Raw genomic sequence first — 16,744 nt, forward strand, 5'->3', positions numbered from 1 at the left:
AACCAAAGCAATACGCACTTTTGGTTTCGAGGGGGGCACCAGTGCTTTCACTTGCGTCGAGACCGGTGTCTTCACTTTCGGTTTCGATTTCGCAGGGTGTGGCTCAATAGCAATGTCCGTAGCCGAGCCCGAAGGCGGGGCCGTAGAACCCACTGGAAGATCTTGGGTAAGGCCTAGTGGCGATCCCTCGACCTGAGCCTTTTGAAGCGTTTCGGTCCCAATGTCAGTTTGAGTTAGCTCTTCGCTCGAGCTATCTTCCATGGCCCCAAAGGCCCCATCGTCGTCTCCTACCTCGTCGACGACTTCTTCCGCTTCGAGCATTTCAACGTCCGCGTAGTAGCTGTAGTCGACCTCCGACACGGGATTCAACAGGTTCTCACTAACTTCCCGGTCAGCTCCTTCATCATCCCCGGCATCGAATATGTTCACAGGCGCCGGTGCAGTCTGCTGGGCCTCCTGGCGCGCAGCGCGACGATGCATAAGAGTCCTCTTGGATCGAAAACGGGAACAAGCCATGCAGCTGGCTTCATCATGATCCGGCGACAGACACTTGTTGCACACCTGGTGGACGTCGATGTGGGGATACTTGGAGTTGCACACGGGACATCTCTTAAACGGACTCCGTTCCATGATGGTCTGTCGATAAGGTCTTTGGCGTCGACTGGGCCTTCAGCGTCGAAAGCACGCGGCTCTCTGGAATCCGGCTCGAAACTGAGCTGGAAGAATCGGGCACCGAACGCAAGACTATACCGACGAAAAGCTAAAGGCCTTTAGGCCTTAAGAAAGTTTTATATCGATTCCGACTAGAGTGAACCAATATACATCCGAACCCAATGGCGGAAAAAAACAATCTGAGGATGGAGTCGATGCCCATGCGCACTGTAGTCCAGGGGAGGAGCCACCTATCTCGTGATACTTCGAAGACTCTTCCAGGACAACAATGTGCGATCGTCCGGACCCAACACTGGGCGGTGATCTATGCACAGATATGAATTCAGCAGCCCACATGCCTCGAACGGCGGTCCTTTTTGTGGCGAGTGCCGATGCAGCGTACCCATTTGAGCTTTTATATTCTTGGGTTACGTTTCCGGCAGTAACTGCGGATGATGATACATTCCATACATACACTCACACTGCGTTACCTGCAATATATACACCATATAGGACACAGGATGCCTGGCAGAATCATGTTTGGTTTAATGGTGCCCTTCCCCCACCCCGTCTCTCCGGTTCGGTTAGGCCCTTTGTCTGTATCTGGGGGAACTTGGCCAGTACTGGCCGGGTTCACACCACATCTACGTTATCGAACTGTCTCTATAGCTGAGTTGCAACAACTCGATACCTCAGTTGTTGGGTTACATAGGGCTTGAGTGCAATACTTTTCACGCAACATCCAGGTGGGGGCACCTGGTGCTGCGGCGCAACCAGTTTGACCGGCGGGATGTCGATTAGTCCTGTCATGGTCAATTCGGTAATGGGCAACCGCCCCCAGGATAAGGACGATATGCCTTATTGGCTGGCTGAGAAATTTGACCAACTGGAAGCAGTGTTTCCTAATACGACTCCTGTGGAAAAACACAGGATTCTAACCATTAGTTTGCAAAAAGACTTAGTACCAGAGGTAACAGATTGTGAGAAGTGGGGTAAAGTATTTGCAGCAGTTTATTAGAAGTGCTTCGGCACGCCATCTATGACTGTCCTGCCCTCCGTGATCAAGCATATTGTGGATCAACAGGGTCCGGAGGCGGCTGTCGAGTTGGGAATGAGACTTGTTCGCCTGTTTGACGTAGTTGCGGATCTCATCCTTGCTAATGTCAAGGGAGATGCGGTTAACTTTTAAATGTCTAATGCTTTGCGCCTTGTTGCCGACAAGCCCCAGCAGTTACCGAAAATTATATTGGAGGCTTATAAGACCATTGGCCGCAATAGTTTGGGTGTTAAGTCTACTGAAGAAGACTGTCCAGTTTTTCCTAAACAAAATTGGAAAAATTAAAAACAGGGGAAGCAGCAACAGAAACAAGGGTCGCGTTCTGTGTCACCAATACCAGTGTCTACTGAGCGCACATATGATTTGCGCAACCGTGCGTGAGTTAGGTCCCCTGATAGATTTCAGGTTCCTGATCAACGTTCTCCTCGTTCTTCACAGGAAACATCGGTCTCACAAGCCGGTGGAGGAGAATGCAGCAGAGGTTGGGGTGCCCCGCAAGGACGTGAGCAGCCCCACCCGGCTGATGGTAAAGGCAAGCAGGACGACTTTCAACGTCAACGCCCTCAGTTTCAGAAAAAGAAGGTTGCTGCGTTAATAGCAAAGCATGTCACAGATGGCGACAAAACAGCTTCAGACAGACATGGGCACCAACGCTGCTAGACAGCGCAGCAGAGATTACAGTAGTGCGGCAAGCACTGCTTCCTTATCTGAAGGCGACAGCAACTGACACGTTTATCACCTTAGATACAGCTGACACTAGAGTGGCTCCCCCTGACAGACTATATGAAATTGTTCTTTTGATTGAGGGTGACATACAACGTAAAATATAAGGGATTTTGGGGGAAAATCTGATTTACACATATGACATTTTGTTAGCGGAGGCTTCTGGCCCCCACCTTTCGTTTTGGCCGCTCCAAGGGGGGAGGAGGTAATCCTCCCTAGTTTTGCACACACAGTGCCCAAGGAGCTGGCGCAGAACTTTGCAGAGGAGTGGGCTCCGGAGCTTGTGCCAGCTTTGTACCGTATTCAGGTTGGGTGGGATAAGCTTTTGTCCAGGCACGAGCTATCATTACAGTCTATGCCACAGCCACAACCTCAATATCCCATGCAGCGAGAAGCGAAAGCTCCTGTTGCCTAAATTTGCAGAGTGTTGTAGGATCACTGATTGCCCAGAGGAGTCAGCGCATCAGGACAATAGCAGGAGCTGGTTCTGAGGACTGAGACCGAGGTCGCAGCGTGGAGGTACCCAGGGTATCACACAACTGCAGGGGGCAGGACAAATGGGAGCCATGCTTAGACCTCTTCTGTTTTCCTGACTTCTTCAACTTACCAGAGGATCTTGACTACGAATATGGCTGGTCAGAACTGGGGTGGTGAAGTGAGCTAAAGAATGATGATGGATTCAACCCAGACCTGTGACTAGATGTAAGCTTCTGAAAAGTTTCAGCGCTCCATCCATCATCTCCTTGTGTTTGCTTTGTTCGCCATAAGTTGGCAGGGTATGCAGAGATGTGGGTCCCTTGCTCACTTTGCCACTGGATTCAAGCTAGCCTGCCTGATGAGGGGTGTTAACCTGAAACCAGTCCCATGATGCTTGTTTCTGGTCCAGGGAAGACCTGGCTTGGCAGTTAGGGCTAGACTTTTCCAATAAGGCACACCGTGAAGACTGATTTTCATATGGCTGGGTCTAAACTCAGGTGGGAAAATGTGCTAATGAACGATGATGGATTCAACCCAGATCTGTGACTGGGGGGCAAGTATCTGAAAAGTTTCAACGCTCCGTCCATCATCTCCTTGTGTTTGCTTTGAGATCAGCCTGGGAAGCGAGATTGTATCCGTCCCCATTTTTTGGGCCTTAACACCAGAGACAGTCCTGTGGGGGGGTCAATCACCGACATCTGTTGTTTTCAGAGATGATGCAGTCTGTCAAGACTGACAGAATTTGAGGGACAGAGTTACGGATCCATGTTGGAAAGCGCAGAAAGAATGGAACAGACGTCAGCGGATAGAGGCGGCATCTATGCAGGGGCCTTGATGTCACATCTGAGGTGGGATGGACTCGGTGCAGAGCCGCAGGATGCAACCTACTGGCGTGCAAGGGAACTGCTGCGATAACTCTCTGGATCCAGTTTGGAGCCTGGGGATATTCACAAAGTGAGGAATCTGCAGTTTGAAGTATTTATCATAAAAGGTACCTTAATAATAACCTACAGACCTGTCTGCTGATTTCCGTAGAGACCAACAAATATTTTTGCTTGGGTAATGGCAAATAGAATTAAAGTTAATCGGGTCCTGAAAACATAATTGAGCTTACTAACGCATTCCAACCTTATCTTTATTATCCTATGCTACGTTCTTAGTAGGATTTCACCAATGCACCATCAACTATTGCAGCACAGATGCTTTAAAGGCCAATGGCAACAACCTGTCTGTCAAAGCATATGCTGGTTTAGGGTTTAAGATATACTCCACATTTAGGTGGAACAGCATTATCTAACTCTTTCTCTAGGGATCTGTGTGAAGATAGAAGTGTGGGACCAAACTTGGGTGTTTAGTCAGTTGATGAGAAGCCCTACAAAATTTGCGTGTAGTTGTGTGAATGTTATTGAGAACTAGTTTATTCTTAAGGAGTTCAGAAAGGGACTCAAGACTTGGCTGTTCAACTGACTGGCAGCTGGGCTCTCAGCGCCTGGATACCTTCACAGATTATTAGCAGCACATTATAATTCCTATTTGTTTGATTGAATAAGTGTAAGTTCCCCACCCTTCTAAATAATTACAAGGATCCGAATTTGCTTCTATTCCTCACAAATGACTACAGGAACTACCTGCATCCCTTTCATTTGTTTATTTCTAGCTTCCAAATACTTCAATAAAGGATCACTACCTCTCTGAAACATGGGTCTCTACAATGGAAGTCTTCATTACATTTATAACCACTGAATATGTCTCCACCTACGCAAAGGATCCCACTACGCTACAAAATAGAGAGAGTTTTCCAAAAAGCCCCCCCAAAATAAATTCCTTTGTAAATGCTACATCTGAATCGCATATACATTTTTTTTAAAAAAAATTACAAACTGAAAAATGTTTTTAAAACCGATTTACTGCAGAAAATATTTCATAATTTTTCCTTTTTATAAGAGAAAAAAAATAGGGAAATGCTTGCACAGACATTAAGCTCTACAAAGAGAAAGACAGCTAAAATATCATAACCCCAGCAAGCATCACAGGTAGAAAAGTCGTTCAGTCTCAGTTCATTTTGCTCGTCTAAAGAAAGCAACATAAAGTTAGAAAGTAACAGAATCTTACATCAACATTACTTCTTCCATTCCTGTGGCTACACCAAAGAGAGAGGGCTGTTTATGACCTTCTTGGAGATACTCATGATAAAGAAGTAGTGTTACAGTCAATTACATGTTCCTTCTACATTATGGATCTCCATTAATATTCATAAACACTCAAATTAAAGCAAGTTCATCTGTTCCTAAATCCGTCATGAAAGCCAAAAGAGAGGAAATGAGGAAAACCTACCAATATCCCAACATAATACATATATTTTCAGAAGTCTGAATAAATTGGGAGTCAGCCTCATAGTTCAGAACAAGGAAGAGTTGTGCAAACAACTAATGGATATATATATTCCATTCCATTTTTTCTTGTACTAGAGTAATTGAAGGTATTTAAATGCTATTTTATTGTGAAATCTCAGTCTTGTTACTCATGATTTGCAATGTACCCCAAATTAGGCCTGGGTGGTTACCTAACCTTTCACCCTACCATTGTACTACATAACGGTTTTGGGGATGACCTTTTACCTAGTTATGGTGCTGCATTAATGTTGAGCAGAGGAGAAAGACTTCCACTCTGATACGAGATGCTGAGGTTCCTGCACGCAGACACTCCAGCACGCAGTGGTCCCTTACGGGGTGTCCATCTCGCGACCAAGAGGGGTACATCTGGTTAGGGTTTGAATCGTAGGAGTACGCATTATTATGGTCATGTATTTATGTGCTTGCATATATTCATTGTTTTAGCACTGTAGTAGAATTCTACTATATATTTACTCTGTTGGTTCTTGTGCAAATATACATCTGTTACTGTCATATGGCAGCACACGTATTTTACGCTAGAATGGCCTTGGTTCAACAAATACTCATTGAAAACACCCTCCATTGTTTATTCCGTGCATCTTGCTGAGACAAAATGAGCACGAGTGACTGAGCAAAAAGTACTGTACTGTTTCCACAATCCCTGAGGCGTTAGGGTTGTCATGTTCGATAGTTGCCAGAAACGATTCTCTCCAAGGTAAGAGGAGTTCATAGTGGCACTGTAAGCTAGCTGGTATACAGGTGAACATATCCGGTGGGGGTGTCTGGAATCAGTCAAGACACCAGTCCCACAGTTTATGTTGTCTAAATGCGCAGATCCTATATAGATTTATAGGAACTACACAACAGTGACTTTTGAATCACGAGATAAAGCGGCTTCTCCTATTGGTGATAATGCACATGGGCATCAACTCCTTTGTTAGATTGTTTTCCCGCAGGCGGGTGAGAATGGTGTGAGAATAAGTATCAGTAAAGAGATGTCCATGCAAATGTGGGAAGGAACTCAAATGGCTTCAGGCGTCCAGGGAGGAGGTTGGGCGCATGTGAATCTATAGCACTAGATGCCACAAACAGATGCTTACAGGGTAAGTAACATATTCCGTTCAAGGCATGTGTTGCTGTAGATACACATGCTCTGTATAAACTGTAAAGCAGTCCCTCTGCAAAATCGGTGGCTAGCCGCGGTGGCTGGCCTGTGGGTGTTGCAGTTGTTTGAAAGATAGAACATAGCACTACCTGCCATACATTGGCAGATGGAAGCTGAAAATATAGAAGGATGGCCGCTTGAGAACTAAAATACAATGAACTTGGGCGCATGAGCCGCGATTGAAAACCACTCGGTGTTTCAGCCTCGAGTAATCAAACACTGCCGCTGGCAGTAGGATTCACAGTGTTTACAGCCATTGTTTGAAAACAGAAAAACAAAACGAATGCTCAAGTGTCTGCTGGCAAAGAGAAACTTTTAATAGTGCAGCACCTGTTAAACGCCAGAATGGCCATTTTTAATCACTAACTTTGAGTGCGTTAGAATCCCTAATACATTTGCGGAACGCACGATTTTCAATACCCTTTGACGGGCTACCCGAATCCAGACCCAATAAAGCGAAGCATCTGGCTGTCCGGGTATTTTAACGAATTTGAGCACTGTCCACATCACTTGATCACTACTGTTTTAACCATGGGTAAGAACCTCCAGGTGGAGGCTGCATAACCATACTGACCCGAAAATTATGCACACACGTTAATTGAAGAGTGGAGAATCAACATATACCACTACCACGATCTTCCCATCACGTGCATGAGGGTTTTTTTTATCTGAGACACCCCACATATTTTAAATTGTCTGCAGTTGTGAACAGGTCTATCTGTAGAAACCCCCCACTTGTGAGAGAATGGGAGAAAGACTAGTGGGTGTAGTTCTCACTCGTGGAATTGCTGCTGCATCCTGCTGAGGAGGTCAGCAAAGTGGTTGTCCATCATGGGGAGGTGTTTCGCCAGCAGATGGATGTTGTAACGTATTGCCCAACGCTAAATTGCATGAGACAGACATGACAACTATAGAAAGTGTCCATCTACAGTTTTTGTAAATAGTACATGGTTGTCATGTTGGCCGTCCGGACCATGACAACCTTGCCTGCTAGTTGAGTTAGAAATACTTTAAATGCTAGGTGAACAGCTTGTAGCTCTAGGTAGCTGACGAGGAGACACTGGTGACTCAGAGACCCCGAACTGTGATATCCTGAAGGTGATCACCCCATCCTGTAAGAGATGCAATCACTGTGAGAATGATCTAGGGAACAGGTTGGGAAATGACAGCCCCTTTGAGGTTTTGTGTGTTGCACCGCTGCAGAGAGCAATGAGTGAGGCTGTCTATCAGCACTAGGGGCCAGATGTAGGGCGGAAAATACCGGTCGGTAACAGCCGATTTCGGCCGTTACCGACCGGTATTTGCTGTTTGACATGTAGGGGGCCTTATAGTTTCAGAATAGGTATATTTACCGATTCGGTAAATTTACTGATTCTGTAAAATACCGAATCGGTAAATTTACCGAATCTGTAAATACAGATGTAGGTGGCAATAACAGTGCCACAGGCCCTTACCGATTCGTTATTTACCACCAAATACTATTTGGTGGTAAATAGCGAATACCTGTGTACATGCACATCTGTGCATGTACACCTGTGCCATGTGGCACACAGACATGCCCTAAGGGCATGTATGTGTGTCACATGGCACACAAGCCTGAATCAGGGGTGCAACAGGATGTCAAAGTGACACCCTGTCCCCCTTGCAAAATCGGTAATTTTACCGAATCGGTATTTACTGATTCGGTAATTGCCATTGATTCCTATGGGCCAAGGCCCATAGGAATCAATGGCAATTACCGAATCGGTAAATACCAATTCGGTAATTACCGAATCATACAGATTCGGTATAAATTACCGATTTTTTACCTACATCTGATTTACCGAATCTAGAATTTCAAATCGGAAAAAAATTCGGTATTCTAGAGTCGGTAAATCAGATTTACCTACATCGGGCCCTAGATCTTGTAACTGACCCTGTGATTGAGACCACAGACCAAGACGGGCCTCATTGGAAAATACTAAATCTACTTCAGCTTATCTTGAAAATCACATTCTTTCATCTAGTTATGTTATGTTACAGTAGCTCATGGAGCGCAATTCCACCAAATGGTCTCTTGGCGCTGGTTAATAGTTATTGCAGAGGCACCACAAGTAATTTACTGAAACTGTCACTTGTGCAGATTAGGCACGACTTACAGCTGATCTAGCTAATATATGAAGCAGGCTTTATAACAAGCTAGAAATGTTTATTCGGGGATTTGTCTCTGCAGCGTTAGTAAGTTTATGCTGTCCATAATTACCTGCACATATGGATGACCAAACTGGGAGAGGACACCCCAGGAAAACACAGGGCTTTTGGGGACAGTTAGTTTTCAGCCCTGGAGGAGACTTATGACCTTTTGCCATTTGTGACTGTTGATGTCCTACGGTAAAAAAACTGCTAATAAGCTGGGAATGAACCAGTGAGAGAAATCTGTAGGTATGGTTCAGGGCCCGCTGTAACAAACCCTGCTGGATTACTAGTAATAAGAACATATTTATACACAAACAGTGAAGTTTCTTTTATCAGCTTTACATTAAACAGGTTCCATAGTATATATTTTACTCTCTGCTTATGTAGTATGTTTATCAACAATACATATATTTAATTGAAGAAAATCTAATGCACAAAAGCAGCTCACAAAAAAACTTAAATATACATAAATCTTATATTTACCAGCCCAAAAGAATTAAGTTTAAACTTACTGAATCATTTGAAATCCCGCTTCTGGTATATGGGCCTCCCCGCCAATCTTAGCACCGCAGTCAAGACACCGTGAAACTTGCATTGGTAGACCACACTGTCATAGAGATAACAGCAGGTTAAAACACCAAGTGCGCATGCTTGTCTCAAATGAGTTCAAGCTGAGTGAGGACAGAGATCCACTTTTACATTAAAAGGCTACTATGAAACAGCACTAAAAGATACAAAAACATAGAAATGGACAGCAAAGAAACACATAACATATGTTAGGTTATGATTTTCGGTACACAAATATGCAACTACAACCTACGAATGATATAGGGTGTGGGAGATGTTTTACTGACACAAAGTCAGATTACTATTATGCTAAACAGTGAACTCAATACCCTTCAAAAGCAAGGACATCGGTGGGTGGACCAGAGCAATTACTGAATGTATCAGAGGAAAGGTGTGCATAGAAGTATCCTAGAAATAGGAGAACAATAGTCACCAGAATGATAACTTAATCCTACTCATCTAATCAGATCTCTGTCTTGTAAATCTCCTACTCGTACAGGTTCAGAAGAGAAGGAAAATTGCATCAGTTAAATTTCAGGCAAAACTGTTCTCAAGAACTTCCAGGCCACACCAAGAAAATGAATTCAAAGAATTATGGAGTAAAAAAAATTGGAGAAAGCAAGCCCACATAGATTGTTACTCCATGGTGATAATAGACATAATTCTCTTTAATTTCACAGAAAAACAATTTCATGGATTACTGAGAGACCATTCCAACTCAACCGTTTAGTTCAATTTTCTGAATGAATGTCCTTCACCATTTCATAGAATGTTTTCTAGTTTGAATTTGGCTTTTGCATGCTTATTTTTTTAAGGTGTAAATGCAACAGTTTCAGGTGTTACTTTCAGAAACAGTATTGCTGGAGGTATTCATTTCAGTGTTTTAGGGGAAATTATTTCATATTTATATATTTTACGTTGTCAAACAATTGCTGTTGATGCTTTTGTTTTACGAGTCCTCACCACCTCGAAACACCATCCATTCATACCCTCAAAAACACTAAACATCATTAATCTTAGGCCCTTAAAATCCCTCACCGCACATAAACTACACTTATCTCTGAACCATAAATCCCTTTCTACTCCTAAACTGAACCCATCCTAGAAACCTAAAAACCTCTCACTACACCTAGACTATACCCATCACTGAACTGTTACGACCATAAACTTCACCCATCCCTTGTCCTTAAACATAAAAGCCCTTTCTATGCCTACACTCCACTCACTCTTCAACCAGAAAACCCCTCAATACACCTAAACTCCACCCATTCCTGAACTCTAAAAAACACTTTCTACACCTAAACCACACCCATCCCTGACACACTTAGAATCCTTCACCACACCCAAATGCCACTTATCCCTGAACCCTAAAAAAATCATTGCCCCTAAACACCACCCATCCATGACCCCAAAAATCCCTAACCACCCTTGAACTCTACCCATCTTTGAAACCTAAATAAACCCTTTCTACATCTAACCTCAACCCATCCCTGAATCCTTAAAGCCATTCATCACCCTAAACGTCACCCGATCCTGAACCCTAAAAACTCTTCACTATCCCTAACCTTTACCCACAACAGGGCTGAAGACGGCTGGAATGCCAGAAACTGGTCCTCGGAAGCTTGTTTCCAGTCCAGGGAAGACATGGCTTGGCAGTTCGGGCTGGACTGTTCCCATGAGGCACAGGGTCAGACTGATTTGCATATAGCCATGTCTGAACTTTGGTGGCAGAGTGGGCTAAAGAACAGTGATGGATTAAACCGAAATCTTTTGACTGGGTGTGAGTGTTTGATTGATTCAGATGCTCGGTCCATCACCACCCCCTTTTGTACCGCTCCACATCATCCGGGCATAGTCTGCTCCTGGCCCATCCCCTGCATCCCTCCCCCAGGCATTACCGACGACTGCGGCTCATAGCAAGGACTCTGCTGTAACTGGGCCCCCATGGCAGCAGGACATCCTAGGAAGGACCGCTCGGTGAAGGACATGCTACAACCTGAGATGGTGAATCCGAGTCCGGAGATGGCGGGTGGAGCAGGCGCCCTGACCACGAAGGCCTTCATGACATCTCTTTTCTCCGCCCTTAAAGAGGACCTCCAGGAGCTCAAAGATCAACTTGCGGTGAATCTTCGGGAAGTTCGCCGCGATGTCTCAGAGATTGGGGACCGGGTTGCGACACTGGACGAGCACGAGAATGGACACGATGAAGAACTCTAAATGCTACAACTGGAGGTTCTCCTACTCAAGGAGCAGCATATCGAGCTCCAGGGGCAGGCGGAGGATCTAGAGAACCGCTCACGTCGCAACAATGTGTGTATTCGATGAGTGAAACAGGTAGCGGAGGAAGACGACATAGGGGGGTTTGTACAGGCCCTGTTCAGACAGATCCTGGGTCCGGACCACACAGCGGAGATACAAATCGATAGGATTCACCAGGTAGGCCTGCCCCGCTGTGGTGCTGCACCCCCACCAGACATCCCTGCGTGCATCCACAACTTTCAACTAAAGGAAAGTATATTACGCAAGGCCAGAAACTCTCACCCCATACAATTACGTGGCCTCACAAAGACGCTTTATCAAGACCTTTCTGCGGTCACGCTGCTCAAACTGCGGGAATTCCAGCCCATTACTTAACACCTGAGAGAGAAAGGGATCCCCTATGCGTGGGGTCACCCCTTCCGCATCATCTTTAAGTATGACGGGAAGCTACATCAAATACGTTCACTGCGCGAAGCCTCCGACCTTCTTGGTCTCCCGCCTCCAGCACCACAGTGCTCACAGAGAGCACCAACGCCCCGCAACACCAGATAGGACCGCTGGCGCACCGTGGGCAGGCCCTCCTCTTCGCCTCTTGGCCCGACGTATTAGCCCGCACCAAAGAGCGCGAAAATGTCCTGACATCACTGCTGGCAGTCCAGTCAACTCATCTCCTGCTTGATCTTCCCCGCTAGCTGACACATGGAACTCACTATTAGAGCGGGCCGGAGGGCCGACATCCTTGTCCCCTTCTTGGACCTGAACTGTCACTTTCCCCCTGAACTCTGTTTCTATGACAAACTTGTGTCATTACCGCACTGTTGCAGATTTTCCTTTTTGATGTTATAAATATTGACCCCAGTATAGGATCGGCCGGACCATGTCCTTTTTATCCATATTGTTTCGTATTGGAGTTTGTTTTTTCCTTTTTAGGGTTGGGTGGGTTTCCTCCTCAGTGAGTCCTTTTGCCAGACACGCAGTAAGCAGTCACACCAACTCACATGTACTAAACCCCCATGCCCCTCCTACCTTATCTCTACTTTTGCATTGCGCGCAATTTCTGTGAGCTTAACTACCTCTCCTCTCTCCCATCTGGATCTTAAAATAATCAGTCTCAACGCACGGGCCTTAACAACCAGTTAAACGGAGGGCGGTGTTGTCCCTATTGGAAAACTCGGGGGTGGGGGCCTATGCCTCCTTCAAGAAACCCATCTCCTAACATCAGACTTCAACTGCATGCGAAACAGACACTTTCCTCACCAATACTGGTCCTCTATGGCCAGCAAGCGGGTGGAGTAGCCATCCTAGTAGCTAAACATTTTAGAGGTTCAGTTATCGGGCCCATCGCAGAGATTAAAGGCCGCCTTTTAGCCCTACCACGCCAGCTTGGCTCCTCCTTCTGCACTATATCCTCCATTTATTCCCCTAATGAAAGCCGAGAGAAATTCTAAATATAGGCCTGCCCGCAGTGCTGCACTCTCCTGACCTTGTGGTAGTGGTGGGGGGGTAACCTCAATCTAGTGATGAACAGGGACCTGGATCGCTCTGGCTCTCGCACTGGGGGCGCTGCCGCCCTCTCGGCTTCAGGCGAAGACTGCTTTACGATGCTGGGATTAGGGAGTCCTGGCGCTGTCTGCAGCCGACTGACCGGGACTATTCCTACTATTTAGCTGCACACAAAACATACGCCCGGCTTGACCACTTTCTAGTCACCTCCACTGCCTGGACCTTAGTCAAAGGAGCCACTATAGAGGTGAGGGCCCTCTCTGATCATGCACATATTACCCTGTCTTTGCGCTTCCCCTCTGAGCGCTCTGCCCCTGCCTTGTGCTGCCGCCTGCGAGACTCTTTACTCAGGTCCCCCGATGTAGTTGCGGACATTAGGCGCTGCATTACCGACTCTATTGTGACTGATGACAGGGGGACACGCCACTCTCCTTGGTATGGGAGGCGCTCAAATTAGTCACACGTGGGGCACTTATGGCTAAATCCGCCTATGACAACAAAACTAGGCAAACGAAACGTTCAGATCTGGAAGCTGTAGGCCATACATAAACGTACGGGTGCTCCTTGCATATGGCGCCAGCTGAAGAAAGAACGCCTCCAACTCCGTCGCCTCGATCTTGACCGCGTCCCGAACACGCCGCGGTGCGTCTGAGACATCAATACTTTGTGGGCTCCAACAAAGGAGGCTGTATGTTGGCACATTGCGTGCGCAGCCAACAGGAAGCACACTCGGTTGCAGCGCTCCGGGAACAAAGCCGGTCAGTCTCTGTGAAGTCCTGCTTATGAGATTGGAAGAATGGGCATGCAAACACACTATTCTTTCGCCTGCTCAGTATGGTTACAGAAAAGGTGAGGGGACATTAGAGTAATGCGTGAATTTAGATCTAACAATAGGTAAATATACATGGGCAAAGGGTGGTAGAGTGCATAGCTCCTTTTATAGCACACTTTACACGGCATACCCCTCTCTGCACCCAAATCCCTCAGCCTATCTTGGTGAGGTGGCAGTCACGCCCCTGCCTGCAGGCGAAGCAGACTCCATGGAGGCGCCTCTCCGCATAGAAGAAGTGATTTCTGCGATTGCGCGGCTGAAGCTACAGAAAGCACCAGGACCGGATGGCTTCAATGCCCTTTTTTACAGGGGGGCAAAGCATAAGAAATGCAGAACATTCGTTATGGATAACGACATGGTAGTTAATGTGGACACTTTTTGTTACTTGGGTATTACTCTTTCAGGTAATGGCCTATGGTACCAGGAAAGTATAAATGTCAGGGGAAAGATGAACAGAAGTGCCCATGGAATCTTTAGATTTTCATCTAAGCTGGGCACCTGACCAATAACGGATATGATCGCAATCTATAGGCCAGGGTTGTAGCTATTGCCACATATGGGGTTGGTGTATGGGGCCATCATAATATCAAAGGCCTCCCGACAGAGGAAAATAGCTTCCTTAAACGCCTGCTGCACAAGTTACTACTTGTGTAACAATATATCTGTAAGAGACATTAGTTAGTGATAGATTCCTTACCTTAGAATATCCCCAGGCGTCAGACTGGATCCGGAAACTTTTGCGTAGCAGTACCCTTGCGCGTCGGTAGGCGTCGTCTGCGGCTTCGCATCCGTCGTCGGCGTCGTGGGCCCCGTGATGACGTCGTCGGAGTACTTTGACGCCGCCTCCGCGTGCTGACGTCAGTTCTTAGACAAAGCATTTCCGCGCCAGAAACGCAGAGCTATACTAAAAACCAACACTGGTGCCTTGAAACTAGGGCCCTGAAAGGGGATGACCTTAACCCTAGATATCGGTTCGCAGAACGGGGAGGATGGGTGGGTCGGTAAGGAATCTATCACTAACTAATGTCTCTTACAGATATATTGTTACACAAGTAGTAACTTGTGCATCTGAAAGAGACACGTTAGTGATAGATTCCTTACCTTAGAATAGATACCCCAGCAATACCAACCCCGGTGGTGGGTCTGCGAACCAATAATCACACCAGAAAGTCCTGAAGGACGGAACGGCCAAAGAAGCCATCCCTCCGGACTTCACTGTCCAGGCAATAGTGTATTGCAAACGTGTGCAGCGAGGCCCACGTAGCCGCCTGGCAAATGTCCTGCAAGGGCACACCTCGGCCCAAGGCAGTTGTAGTCGCTGTGGCTCGAGTGGAATGAGCCCTCAGCCCAACAGGGGGTTCCTTCTTTGCCAAGGATTAACACACCTGGATACACAAGATGATCCACCGCGAGATGGTCCGCTTGTGCACCGCTTTCCCCTTCTTAGCGCCCACGTTACTAACAAAGAGTTGGTCATCCACCCGGAACTGGCGTGTGCAGTCCAGATAGAACGAGATCGCACGTTTTGGGTCCAAACGGTGGAGCCTCTCTTCCTCTCTCGCGGGATGCGGAGGCGCAAAGAAGGTGGGCAAGGTGATGGATTGCCCAATGTGGAAGGCCGTGACTACCTTGGGTAGGAAAGAGGGCCTTGTCTGCAACACAACCTTGTCCGGATGGACTGAAAAGAAAGGAGGTTTACAGGATAGTGCCTGGAGCTCACTCACTCTCCTGGCAGAGGTGATGGCTACCAGGAAGGCAGTCTTCAAAGTGAGAAGGCGAAGAGGACAGTTGTGAAGTGTCTCAAAGGGAGCACACATCAGAAAAGTAAGAACCAAGTTCAAGTCCCACTGAGGCATCACAAAGGGAACAGGAGGGAACGTATGTGTGATGGGGACTTGAACAAAGAAGGTTGATCAGGCAGCCTCAAAAAGGCTGAAAGAGCAGAAAGGTAGCCCTTGATAGTGCCCAGAGCAGAGCCCTGCTGGGCAAGAGAAAGAAGAAAGAGAAGAACCTCAAAAATAGGGGCATTGAGGGGATCCACAGACTTTGCTGTGCACCATGCCACAAATCTGTGCCAGCTGCAGGCGTATACCGACTTTGTGGAGGGATGCCTGGCTGCCAGAATGATGTTACAGACTTCAGGAGGCAAGTCAAATGGCCTCAACTGTCGCCGCTCAATCTCCAAGCATGGAGGTGGAGACAGGTTCGGGTGGAGGACCGTCCCCTGCTGCTGCGACAGAAGGTCCTCCTGAAGAGGCAGATGAACCGGGGGATCGACTGACATACTGAGTAGCTCGGGATACCAGTACCTTCGTGCCCAGTCCGGAGCCACAAGGATGACTTGTGCCCGGTCGCGCTTGATCTTCTTCAGCACTCTGGGCAAAAGTGGTATAGGCGGAAAGGCGTACAACAGACCGCAACTCCACTCGCGACGAAAAGCGTCTCCGAGCGAGTGCCGCCTTGGAAATTCCAACGCGCAGAACTGATGACATTGCGCGTTCTCTTCGGTGGCGAATAGATCTAACCAAGGCTCTCCCCACTGCAGAAAGAGACCTTGCGCCACGTCGGAGTTCAGACGCCATTCGTGATCCATCAGAGAACCTGCCAGGTGTTGAACCACCAGAGTCACGCCCTGATGTTCCAGCCATTGCCAGAGGCGCAGAGCCTCCTGGCAGAGGTTCCACGACCCCACCCCGCCCTGTTTGTTGCAGTACCACATGGCGGTGGTGTTGTCCGTGAACACCTGCACTACACTCCCTCGGACAGAGGGGAGGAATGCCTTCAGTGCTAGACGAATCGCCCGCAGCTCCAAAAGGTTGATATGGAGCCGGGACTCCGCCGGAGACCAGAGGCCTCTGATCTCTGCCTCTCCCATGTGGCCTCCCAAGCCCTGGAGGGACGCGTCCGTCACAACTATGTGCTCCGGTTGGGGAAGGGAGAGG

At 47.2% G+C, this 16,744-nt stretch overlaps 1 protein-coding gene across 1 annotated transcript in view; it reads right to left on the reverse strand.

Annotated features, from left to right (window-relative positions):
• Window positions 1–16,744, reverse strand: part of RNF213 (ring finger protein 213) — a 2,876,335-nt gene that overhangs the window by 369,833 nt on the left and 2,489,758 nt on the right. The window contains exon 53 of the mRNA XM_086931045.1: window positions 9,154–9,248. Within this exon, the coding sequence (XP_086787171.1) occupies window positions 9,154–9,248 (95 nt within the window). The remainder of the gene's footprint in view (window positions 1–9,153; window positions 9,249–16,744) is intronic.

Source organism: Lissotriton vulgaris, chromosome 7 (assembly GCF_964263255.1).
Source record: "Lissotriton vulgaris chromosome 7, aLisVul1.2, whole genome shotgun sequence".
Classification (NCBI taxonomy): domain Eukaryota; kingdom Metazoa; phylum Chordata; class Amphibia; order Caudata; family Salamandridae; genus Lissotriton; species Lissotriton vulgaris.